Source organism: Lingula anatina, chromosome 7 (assembly GCF_051362555.1).
Source record: "Lingula anatina isolate TDL-2025a chromosome 7, LinAna3.0, whole genome shotgun sequence".
NCBI classification, from domain to species: domain Eukaryota; kingdom Metazoa; phylum Brachiopoda; class Lingulata; order Lingulida; family Lingulidae; genus Lingula; species Lingula anatina.
The window spans coordinates 10,329,259-10,342,571 of NC_141773.1; the positions used below are offsets into that span (position 1 = coordinate 10,329,259).

Sequence of the window (13,313 nt, forward strand, 5' to 3'; positions counted from 1 at the left end):
GATACGTATATTTTATTATTAAAAATTGACGGTCATTATGCTGTTAACCATTATGTAATGTGGCATCAGAATAGAAGAAAACGCAATTTTGGGTGCTGCTGCCATGATGACCATTATGGGAAAACCATGTTACTTATGATTGCCAAACTTTCAAAAAAGAAATACAGGACTAAAATGCAGCCTGAGTTGGAAAAGCAGTCTAATTGGCTTCTTTTTCTGGAAGTTATACATTTTCACAGTGTGAACTTGTTACACAATTTACTTACATTGGTATTACCTGTTGAGCATAATTAAAATTTGATGTTAAATTTGCAGTTTAACATAATGTACTTTTGCATCAGAATTGACAGTAGCCTATTTTGTGCATAGTTATTTCCTGTTTTTTGTCCGTACATTTGACAGCTTTGCTGCCTTGTTTTTGTTATCTCGGGGATCCTTTATGGAACACACACCAGAGAAAAACAAATAACGCTTTTTGTCTCAAATTTTGATAGCTGACGAAAGCAGGTTGATGTGCATAACCATTGTATTATTTCCCATACACGTGAACTATTCAAATCGTTCAATTTGGGGGTTTAAATACCTGAGATACACTCCGCTTTTCATAAAATCTGAGCATGTAATCATAGATGTTATGACCCAATCCGTTTCCATTTTCTTCAGACGCGCAACAGCTAAACCACAGCTAGTGTGCAGTTTCGTTTCCCCATTCAGATTCGGCCCAGGGACATAGCGTAAATAGTGGAGATTTCCATTGATGAAATAATGACCTGGTCACATAGATATTAAATAAGACAAATTAGCTTTATCTGGTCCTCACTTTTTGGCTTGTAACTCGCATACTAAAACAATTTCATGTCATCGCTATTTTAGTGCCGATTCAGGATCACAGCGTGCGTACGTGTTTATTGTTACATTTTTCATAATTTTTGAATATAAAGCAAAATATGATGCATATTCCAAGCAGAAAGCATGCGCATGACAGACAATTTCATGTCGTGGCCGTTTAACCACCGATTCAGGATTGCAGCGTGCTTTGCCAACTATGTGAAGTTAAGTGTACTCTTTCTTGATAATTTTTGAATGCGTTTAATGTTACATTTTCCAAAATTTTTAAATTAATATTAAGCAAAATATGGTGCATATATATTCTAAGCAGAAAGTGTGCTCACATGATCAGTGCCATGTTGCCCATGTCCCAATGTTGTTACCCAGAATCGCGGATGTGCATATATATATATTTATATATAAGCGATAACCTCCATCTTCAGAAAGTGATGGTACAAGTGTACTGTTAGATGTGAATTCAGGGAGCTTTTGCCACAAAACGTATTTTCTTCAACACCCAGGGTTTCAATGGAGAATAAGGCTTCATTCACATGCAATGTCTATTTTCTAAATTCTATTTTCTATTCGCGGTATGTCTTATGATCACAGGCTGTGCCCTGAATATCCCGCGGCGTAATTACTGGCAGCGCGAGCCAGTTACTATAAGTTACTATTAGTAACTGGCTCGCACTGCCAGTAATTACGCGGCAGGATATTCAGGGCACAGACCGTGATCATAAGATAGCGCGAATAGAAAATAGAATTTAGAAAATAGACATTGCATGTGAACGAAGCCTAAGCCAACCATCTAGCCATCAGTTAACCAGCAGTCAGTTGCCTTAGAAGACTGCTGTTATTTTTATATCACTCTAATGTCTAATTCAGTTTTGCAGTGGCTTGATTTGACAGCCTACAATATTTACAAAAAGTATTTTGATGTACCTAGACATTTTGCTGAGTGAAGAAGATAGTACCATAATGATATTTCAAGCCAGCTAGAGGCACATGCACTGTCCAAATAAGTAGTAAAATCCACAGAGGGTCACTGACACCACATACCTGAATGAACCGGATGAAACCAGTATTGTTCTAGTTTTTATGAATGATGTTCCGTAGATTGTATATATATCCTGTTAAGACTGGTTTATTTCACAGTGATTCACTGAATGGTTCATACACAACCAAACCCGAGAGAAAATTTCATTCTCCCATTGTATATTTTTATATTTTAAAAGCATTGTTTCAGTTATTCTGTTGATTCCAGTGACATGCAGTTGATTGTGGTATGTTTTGTCTACTAGTACTTAGTAAAATATGACACAACTGCTCTGTATGGAGTCAGCATTTTATCTTACAAAAATTGTGAAGGGCTTATGATATGGTTTTATCCTGCTTTGTGAAAATTGTTCAGTATGTTTCTTTATAGTAAACATATTTTTGAAAAATTCATTTTGTTTTGGTATTTAGCTACCAGTTAAGGGATGCATTTGTAAAACTGAACAAGCACAATATGAAGATTGTGATAGAACTTTATGAACCAATTCATTTTAGTTTTAGGCTTTACATAGTGTAAGTGCCTATGCCTGTAAAGGGTGGCATACCCAAACAATTGGCCAATTTGATATTTTTGTAAAGAAAATACATTTAAGGTGCAAAATGATTTAAAGTCTGAATTATGTAAACTTATAAAAGGAAAGATGATGATGAAAGATAGAAAAAGAGGATAACATTAATGAACTGAAAATACATGAGGCACATGCACGCACACACACACACACACACACACACACACACACACAGTGCCAAAGACAAGCCTGAAATCAAGATAAAACTTAAAAGCTTTTTCGTGATCGTGGTCATTATACAAGTACATAGAGAAGTAATGACAGTTAAGGTCACATTTTTTTTCCATCCATCATAAATGTAAATATCAACTTATCAACTCTAACATTTTAACTGCTGTTACTGTAGAGTATACTTTTTGTTTGTATCAAAGAACCATCGCATGCGCACTCTGTTTGAGACCTTGGAGACAGTTTGAATATAGCTTAAGGCCAGGACAGGTTTCTTTTTCAACATTATTTATATTTGTAAGGATGGATTTTATTTATTTTTTTATTCCTTTAATAATACATGGTGAGGGAGGTAAGAGAAGGTGCACTGAAGGTGATATTCATTGTCATTGAAACAAATCATTTGGGGGAAGGTATGTGAGAGAAGGATTAGGATTAATTTTAATATGTGTATTTTCTGATTTAAAAGGTAGACTGGAGAAAGACATCCTATATATTTAAGAAATCAGTTGCAACTAGGATACAATTTCAGGCTTGATATCAGTAATAAAAATCATATAAAAAAAGTAAGTATCTCTTCTTTCCCTAACCTTCCTTACTTGTGTTTTATAGAGATAAGGGCAATTTTACTCATAACTTTACCACAATATCTTTGATAAGTAGCAAGAAGTGGGAATTAAGATCTAGAAAGAAAAACACAAGTTGAACTTCCTTTTTGTGCACAAATTTCAGGGGTGCAGTGTTGTGATATGACAGTAGAATTGGGCATAACTGGAATGTTCTGGTAAAATCTTCAACAAGAAAACAGGTTTTGTCCTATATACGAGAATACATCCACATGATTCATTACACTTTTGAGTTCTACATAAAAAAGTAATTTTAAGAGTTGTGTGAAAAAAGGTATTTAAACATATATTCTGTGTAGGAAAATTCCACAGTTGATAGTTGCACTATATAGTGAACACATAGTAGTATCAGTACACAGTCATAATTGAATGCTGTGGGCAGTGAGGTGAGGAAGGGCAGCCAAGATGCCTAACTTCATGTAATACTAGCAAGAACTATTCTGTCTCCAGGTAATGTAGATATATACTACTAGGGCTTCGTTCACATGGAATGTCTATTTTCTAAAAATCCATTTTCTATTCGCGCTATCTTATGATCACGGTCTGTGCCCTGAATATCCCGCCAAGTAATTACTGGCAGCGCGAGCCAGTTACTTATAGAAACTTATAGTAACTGGCTCGCGCTGCCAGTAATTACGCCGCGGGATATTAAGGGCACAGACCGTGATCATAAGACATACCGCGAATAGAAAATAGAATTTAGAAAATAAACATTGCATGTGAATGAAGCCTAGGACTTCTTCAGGCTGTGTTCACATCTGGGCCAGGTTAATTTCCGTTGTCTGGATATAGTTAAACGGATTACCCAGGTGATGAAGGGACTCTAGTCACACCTTAGATTTTTCAAATCCCAAATGAAACATCCTATGTTATCTCCTATGGGATTTAGATGATTGCAGACTTTTTCTGAAGTCTTAGTCTTAGGTCCTCCTGTCCAACCTAGGACATTGGGTGGCAAACTTTTTCCTTTCTGAACTCAGCTGATGAAATTGCAACCAAGGCAAAAAACAACTAGTCTAAACAACAACAAAAAAAGAGAGCCTGTTTGTTGTATGCTGCTATAGGCAAATTATTGCGACATCTCAAAACTTATTCCTTTAGTTTCCCATGGAAACCCCAAATTTCAGAACACTGGCAGTCACTGTGGTAGTCTCTCTCTCTCTCTCTCTCTCTCTCTCTCTCTCTCTCTCAGCAGCCACAGAAACCACTGTATACATGATTTCAGCTGTAGGGGCTATAAACACATTGCGTCTCAGAGTGCCCACAAACTGGCCTGGCCTGCACAGCTGGCTGCTGGTATCAGCTCACTGTGACCCAGTGTGCTGGGGAGACCAGGTGAGGAGAGGTGCTGTTTGTATTTAATGTCTTTTGTCACTTGTTGTTTATTGATAAACATACAAGACACTGCATGGAGAGAGCAGTCAAGTAGTACAGTGACATTAGGGCACTATTAGCCATGAACAACTGCCACTCTTGACTTCAGTTTGATACTTTGGTTTGGGACCTCGCAGTTAGACCACAGTCTGAATTCTGACTTAGGCAAAGTGAGGTAGGTGGTGGGTAGGTTCCTAAAAACTTTTTTATTTGAAAAATTTTGTGTATTATAGTTTTAGTGGTATATTTATGTTAGTCATATTTTTGTCATGAAGTGAAGTTTTTGCACCCCCTCCCCCTGAGGTATGATATTGTTTTCATGAGTTTCCCTCATCTGTGTAGTTGTGCATTAGCCACTTCTGTACATTAGTGCAGATGCCAAGGAAAATCTTATTTTATGAAAAATAAGTATGACTGAGGTTATATAATCATTAAAGGTAGGGGAACAAAACACCATTTTCTCCATTTTTGTCTTCATGTTAAGCAATTGGTTTTCACTTTTGTAAATTAAAAAAAAAATCTAGGAATAACTGTCTGTCTAGTCAGTGATTTTCATATTACTTTATATTAGTAATGGGGTACATGTTGTGTAGTAGGCCTGTGACAAACTGTAGAATACATGTATATTTAGTTATTTTCTCTCCTGAAGTCCCAGACACCAGGTGTACACAGGTTTGCATGATCTGTCACTGCCACTTCTCTCTGTCAACGTCACATCCTCTTACAGCACCGAGTTCATAACTGGACAAGGTTAGACTGAAGTTGTTCCAAACTTGCATTACTTGACAACCATGGTCAGTTCCATAAAGATCCATCCTCACCCAGGATATTTAATTGGAGGCCCTTTGGAATATTCATTGTATTAGTACTAGCTCTACAAAAAAGGGATATATAGCCAATGTTTAAGACAGACAATTCAAGTGACTATAGCCTTGATATTCATAATCATATCAATCATAATATCATTATAATCACAGATTTTCAACCTATCATCAGTTTTCAAGTAGCCACCCATCCACATCCACTTCAAGGCACTCAATCATTGCTGTTTGCTGTGGACACCACCACCACACTACTCTATTGCTATTGACACTGTTAACTTTCAAAATTATGGAGGAACCTTTTTAAATACATTTAAAGGGACATATTGTAAAGGGGTTTTGACTTGGGTCCCGTCTCTCCCTTGCTGGCACCATGTTGCTGCTGTTTACACAGACATTGTCAATTTTGGGTCTGTATATTTGAATAGTAATTAAATTGTCCTTCAAAACTTGACTGACAGAAAAAATTAAATGAATTGATTTTAAAACGTGTCTTTGTGTGTGTGTGTGTGTGTGTGTGTGTGTGTGTGACAGAAAGACAGAAGAGGGATAAAAGGAAGAAAAAAAACTTGAGAGAAAAAGTCCCCCATTCCATTATGGAATTGAGATTTATATTACTCTCTCGGTCTCTCCCCCCCCCCCCTCCCCCCCTCTCTCTCTCTCTCTCTCTCTCTCAGTAAGCAGAATTCTAAACTGAGCCTTCTCTGTGGGTGAACATGTTATGTTTTACTCCACACCCCGGGGGCTGGAGTACAAATAACAGCTCTAAATTGATCTCTAAACCTTCACAGGCCTTGTCAAATTACTTCTTTATTGGGCAAGCAGCAACAAATTTGACCCAGTATCACTGGGACCTCACTGTATTCTTATACATCTGGTAAATTTTCTATCCTATTTGGAAATGTTGTTTTGACCGATTTGGGATGGTTAATCTTTAAATTAGTTAATAAGAGGAGTCATTCTGTGAAAGAAGCTACAATGTTTGGCAACTGTTGCTTGAATCTACAGTGTCCTCTCCCCCCTCCTTTCGTAAAGGTACTGTAAGACTAACCCTCCTCAGCATATGACTTAAGGATGAGGACATCAAATTCTGGTACATGACCTGGGTCATACTCTTGACCACACCTGGACTCGAATTAAGATATAGTTAATTTTGGCAAATTGGACATATAGATTTAAACAAACAAAACTTTAAACTTAATCAGTCAGAAAATAGACAAAATTATGGACAAATGTGATATGTTATATTCTTTCACCCCCCCCCCAAAAAAAAAAAAAAAAAAAAAAAAGCGAGAGAGAAAGATACAATGAGTTTTGCAGTGGGTCAAAGTTGCTGAACTTAAGTAAGGCACTGTTCAAAGAATCTGTTAAACAGAAGAAAAAATGTCGTCGTTTGTTTGCTGTGTATTAATATTTCAATGTTCATTGTCCTCTCTCTCTCTCTCTCTCTCTCTTGTCACGTGACTAGATGGAACTCGGACATGCCTAATGGCAATAAAGCCCACTCAAACCCCTTTACAGTTCTAATGCACTAAGAAAAATGTGAAACCACTTAAAAGTTGTTTACAGAATTGTTGTTCCTGCCTCAAAAACACATTACTTTGCTAAGAAAGAAAGAAAGATGCAGTTTAGTATAGCCGCTTGCCTCGCAGAAATTAAAAGGCGGGTTGAAGTGCTACAACTGGGCATTGTTCATTTTGGAGTATCACGTTTGGCAAAATAGTGTGTTCTTTTAAGTTGCTGAATAAGAAAAACACAAGGGCTTTTTTCTCCTAATGGCCCTATGAAGCGATAACGTGTAGTCATTTGGATTGAAACAGTCAAGTCTTGTTATCTATGTTTAGGTCCACAGTTTAAAAGGAGTGTGAGTTGTATTATTGTATGTTAAATGTGATCTAGGGAAGTCGAGATGTCTGGTATTGAATCGCGACTACCTGACTATTTGGACAGGTCTTGTTCCCCGTTGGTAAACAGCAGTGCAACAGCAACAGTGGATATTCCCTCAAGGCGTGATAAAAAAGAAAGAGCGAGTTAGGGAAAAAACGCAATCTGTGTGTGTGTTAAAAGGAGAGTGTTGGAACCAATAAGTGGGTCACCAGGGTCACTTTTATTGAGTTATTTCATTTCTGTCAGTTACAGCAACCTTTGTTGACAAATCGTTAATGTATTTGTAGTATTATATAATTACCATGTTCCTTCAGTATTTTATTTTACCTTTTTTACGCTGTGCAGTTCCTCTTACAAAAGGGCCGTTTACAAACTGTGTTAAAGTTGTGAACCAAGCTTCTCCATAAACTGCTGTTTTAATTTTGTTTGTATTGCTGTTAAAAGTATGGCTTGTCATGGGTGCATTTACAAAGAAATAGAATAGGTGAAAATTATGAATGACATGTAGAATTTGTGCACGAGCGCGGACGTGTGTGCGTGCGTGTTGTCGGTATGAACACATGACGCCCCAGTGATATGCTGACAGTGTCCTGAAGAACTGAATGACCAGCCTTTGCGTGACCAAAGCGATTGTTCACGGACCCTGCTTTCCTATGCGGCATCAGCGTTAGTCTAGAGTTCAGTTGTAGGTGCGTTACTTCAAGAAGTTTCTACTCACGCGCAGGTTGTACATGTAACAAGTGATAATAGCACATATTTTGAGCTATCTTGCATATAAATTAATAAGTTATCAGTTGCAAAGAATTTTAATGTTTTATTCTTCAAACAGAGCTATATAAAGCATGGACATAATGAGAGACGTCCATGATAAAGGCATATATGGTACTTCACTTTTTTCATTCACAGAAAAAATGCAAAATGAGATAAAATAAATCAAACCTGTCGGGCTACACTCCCCCCTCCCCCACGCTGAGGACCTTATGTAAGTTATGGTGCCCTAAACCCCTCCCCAGGGGGTGGAGGGAAGGGTATGTACCACACCTCTGTCAGCGCACTGTCAGTCAACAACATTAGATAAGTTGATCGATGGAAGAGAGTCGCTGTGAACACGTCGGTGTTGATGTAGCCTCTCTGGCAGCGGTGAAAGGGTTGGGGATCGACAGTTCACCGCTGCCGCATTGACAAGCCCGGTATTTAACCTCGGCAACCCAAGGTTGTCAGGATGGCACGTTGCTTGTTTTGTTAAGTGTTTTAGCACTTTGGCAGAGAAAATAACTGTCAGAAAACAGGTTGCTTTTTGTGCCTGATTAATGTTGTCTGAACAAATATCATTATTCGGTTTGCCCAGGTCGAAAAGTTTGGATACAAAACACAATGAATGATGTAAATCATAAGTAGTTGCTTTCATGTACCGATATATGCCAGATGAAAAAGAAAAGTTAGAGGTAGTCAAAGTAATATTAGTGCGTTAACTGCCAGCAGCCTATTACGTCGTATTGTTGAGTTGGGGTTATTGGAAGAATAAGTATTCTATCGGCCACCTGCCGACTGGTTTTTTTTTGGAATGGCAACTGTTTGTATGTAATTGTGCATAAGGTCTAAGTCAGAGGATTAAAGAAAAATAACGCTGTTTCCGTCTGCGTCATGAGTTGAAGTGGATTTGAATGAAGTAGAATGAAGGATTGCGTGTGATAAGCATAAGGACGGAGACGCTCATACAACGATCAGACAAAAATTGCTCGTGCGTGCAAATGTTCTTTTTTGCAGGTAAAGTACCGTTACGGAAGTACTTTTTATAAAGCCGAATCCTGGTGAACGAAACGCCAATATCGTACTAAGATGTTAACTTTACGAATTGTGATCATCGCTGAGAGTATAACTTCTCTTTTCAGATACCTAGCCATGGAGCCCACGAATCACGACACTCAAAACACGCCTGAAAGCAGTCCCCCGGGCAGTACCGCGGACGTCTACCGTGGGCATCGAGTGAGGAGTCACTCCACCCCCTATGGGCCCCCGCCTTCCATGGAGCTCCGACAATGGACGCGCCGGCAGTCGGCCCTGGAAAGGCCTATTGTGTTTCAGTACGACAACGATCGGGCCTCGGCAAGCAGTATTCATAATATTGGCGACGTCCATGGTGCCACACCCCCAACCTCTCCCTCTTTAAGCCGGTCAGTTCCGATGTCGGGAGGCTTTAGCGACAGCATGGACTGCCCCTTCAGTCAGTCGGTACCAAACTCCTACGAGATCCACCACGAGGATGCCAGATACGCGGGATTTCGCACGCGCCGCCTCCATTCCGAGCCCGAACGGCCGCCGTCCTACGAGAGCATCTTTGGGTTTCAGGCGACTGCGATTTTGGCGATCCTCACCGAGAACGAAAGCGTGCGCAGCATTCCCGTGTTACCTTCCCCAGACTGCAAAGGCAGGCATAGCTCAACGGACATTGTTGTAGACACGTCCCCGGTCGCGTGTCGACCACGGATACCCAGTGCGCCACCGGAAGTTGAAGTGGATTTCACGGAGTCTGAAATCGCCATAGACTTCAGTTCGTCTGTGTGTAGCGTGACACATTGTAGCGATGACTCGGGCACCCCCACGTCCTGCGACCGTCTCCTCAAGTCTTCCGATACCGATTTACAACAACACAGTACACACCACCACCGAGAGTGCTCCATAGACACGAAGGAACCGAATGCGAACTGTAAAGATGCGCCAGCTCACAGGTGCTCAAAGAAAAAGACATTGCAGAGTTTCTTTTCTCGTCCTAAGTACGTGATGTTGCTGGTGTTCGCTCTGATGGTGTTTGTGGTGGTTATCATCACATTGGTTGTGTGGACGGCGCGGTGAGAGGAAGCTGACGTTTTACACTCATTGTCTAACATGGTGCCATGGACTGACCCCCCCGACAAGTATTTTTTTAATCCATACGGATTCATTGTGGTCACTCCAGCTTTAAAAGACAGTAGATAGAGGTCGTCAGTCTACAAAAAGACATTTACTCGATCACTGTGAAAGCATTACTTTGATTGCTACAAAAGTTTGCTGGAAAACGTGACGTCATCGTATACTTTATGACGTAGTTTCCAGATGTGTGGAGGACATGCAATTGCTGCGTTAAAAGTACATTATCGGAAAAACTGTAGGTCTCCCCGAACGGTTGCAGTGAGAGCCTTTTTTTCGCAGCCAATAATGTACTTTGTGTTCATCTTGTCACATACTGTACCAGCGGGTTGTTGGTATTTGCAAACGTTTTTGGACAAGTCTTAGCCTCAAGAGGTGAGATGCTATTGTATTGAGACGACGCTTGGCATCTCTGCAGGAACCTTCTTGTCGTCGGCAACAAGTGTTTTGAAGAAAACCCGAGTCGGGATCAATTTAGTTTGTAGAAATTCCCAGAATGGGCAATTCGAATACTATCAACCAAATAATAGGCGAACAGATCATGAAGCATGTGTGCCATATATGATAAGAAGTCTGTGCCTTAAGTGTGCGATATTGTCTTGAAATATTGTCTTTGATGTACCTCAGGTTTATTATTTTTGTTTGTATTAGAATGCTAGATGCAATCTTGCGTTGTATACATTTTCCCATTTTTGAGTCAGTTTTAATTTTGAGCATTCAGTTTCGTTTCTAGTTTTTCCACATTCACGTTTTTTTCAGTTAGACACTTTTCTTATTGAGGGTTGTACCTCTTGTTTATTAGTGGGTTCCGCGAACCAATTTAGAAATATTATCAAGTTGAGGCGCCAAGTTGAGCGTATGTTCAAAAAAGTGTTACGTCAACACAGCATAATGACATGGTTGTATTCCTAATAAAAAGGAGCAATGACAAGGTTTGGTTATTTAACAAGAGCAGAGCTCCACGTTCCTTAAAGTAGATAGATAAGATTCAAGCCATTCATTCCTTAAACCAGTATTGTTACATGCGTTTCTGTCCTTCAAATTCAGTTTTTTGACAAATTGGATTTGTTCTGAATACATTGTTTAATGTATGACATTTAGATCTGATGTTTTTTACTTATTTGATTAGCAAAATGTGGTTTTCAGGTCCAAAAAATATGCCCTATTTGGTATGAAACGAAATCTGCCGAACGGTAATTGTGTTTTATAAGAAATATGGGACGCCTATATTTACTGCAATATTTATCTACGATATCTCAGATGCAGCCATGATTAAATATGCCAAGAGGATTCAAGATTCGACTGTTGGAATTATAAATTGGTCATGTGCGCAAAATTGACTGTAACAAGAGTGCAGTTGACGCATTTCTCAAGGCATCTGTCAGGAAAAATAAATTTATTTTGTCTTTATACATATTCAAAGATTAATAAGTAATGGCCCGAATTTAGCTCAATATCATGAGGAGTTTCTTGAAAATTCTTTTCCTCTTCAATAAGTCATTTTGCCTTGTCATTTTCAAATCATTTACAACTTTGTTTCTTGTCGGAAATTTTGCTTTTACGTGCATATTACCCCAGTGGACGGATTAAAATGGTGCGAGCTACACGCTATAGCTGGCCACAATGACTTTGCAACTGTTCGGATTTGAACAGTAATGATAAGATTTTTCATCCTGTTCTTATTGTTCAGAATCGTATGATCTCATTGAAAATAAGAAGTAGCGTTAAGCTTGAAAAATCTTAATTAAGAATTATTCTTCTTGAATTAAAATGTATTCCATTTTCAGAAATTTCCTTGCAGTTCATAATGTTTTCGAACAATCGGTCACATGAATTGTGATCGGTTTCAGTTTATACATGTTTATGGGGATTCGGGAATGTTTACTTTTGTAAAAGATCACTAATTTCAGTTTGAAATATGCTATAAAAATCTATGTGCAGTTATAGAGTAAAATGGACTCGTTTATGTGGACCATCCCTCGATTTTCTGTGGGTAGGCACTGGTTGTAATATTTATTTTATTATAATAATGGTTTTTTGTTAAGATATGTTTCCGTTGTATCTTAGATATTTGACTGACATAAGAATCGCACTATCAATGGAGTAAGGCTTTCATTTTGCTGATACTTTTGAGACGCCTCTAGTCAAGAAATTTGGGTTTCCACCTTGCATGCATTATGACTTCTGTTGATTTCTATATCGGTACCAGTTCTGGTAGGCAAATAATTTCTTACATTGATTTCATGATTCATTCTGTACATGAAGCTCATGTCGTTCATATAATAAAATAATTCAGTTTACCTTTTCTTTTTTCACTTAGTAGCTATCGATTTAATTCCAATGAACGGATGCACTGACGATGACCCCCACATTTTTGAACACGCTCTCCGTCACCAGGAGTTTCACAATTCTTACAAAATCTCTCCTCTACGCAGCATACGCTATCCGTCACCAGGAGTTTCACAATTCTGACAAAATCTCTCCTCTTCGCAGCATACGCTCTCCGTCACCCGGAGTTTCAAAGCCCAGTCAGTTGACTATGCCCAGCACAGAACGGAGCTTTCGAGTTATTAATAAAGAAAAAACGAACAAATTGGCTTTTCTAAGATTTATACTTAAGTTTCCTTTATCATGTTCTCACATTGCCTAAAATACCTAAGTAAAAATTAGTCTTTTCGTTTGGTCGAGCCAATTCTAGGTAATTAACTTCTCAATCTGATTGATGGAACTTCCATGATATTAACTTGTCAGTGTTGGCTAGCATGGTTGAATTATCCTCAACTTTCCCCTTTGTAAATATCCCCCGTGTCTCCTACATAAGACGAAAAGTTAGCAGTCAGGGTTTTTTTTTCATTGGAAACGTTTTCGTATCCAGGTTATAATATTTTCGAGCTGAATAAACTCGGATGGAGTCGCTGACATTTAAATGTCCAAAATCATACACACGTCATGTATTGAAAAGGTTTTAACACAACTTAAAGTTTTTTCGTGTTTTTGTTTTTCTCAAAGTAACCTTTCACAAGGAGTAAAATGGTCCAACCTGAGACTTAAAGACAGCTTTGATCGTTTACGTAAAG

General features: G+C 38.7%; 1 protein-coding gene across 5 annotated transcripts in view; it reads left to right on the plus strand.

Moving 5' to 3' along the window:
• Nucleotides 1-12,536, plus strand: part of LOC106160939 (uncharacterized) — a 30,673-nt gene extending 18,137 nt beyond the window's left edge. For 4 of the 5 annotated variants that reach the window (XM_013537747.2, XM_087016576.1, XM_013537750.2 and 1 more), the window contains one exon: nt 9,222-12,536. In XM_013537747.2, the coding sequence (XP_013393201.2) occupies nt 9,222-10,182 (961 nt within the window). In that variant the 3' untranslated portion in view covers nt 10,183-12,536. Of the gene's footprint in view, nt 1-2,595; nt 3,698-9,221 lie in introns of those variants that run through there. The other variant, XM_013537748.2, reaches the window with a different exon arrangement.
• The last annotated feature ends 777 nt before the right edge of the window (nt 12,537-13,313 follow it).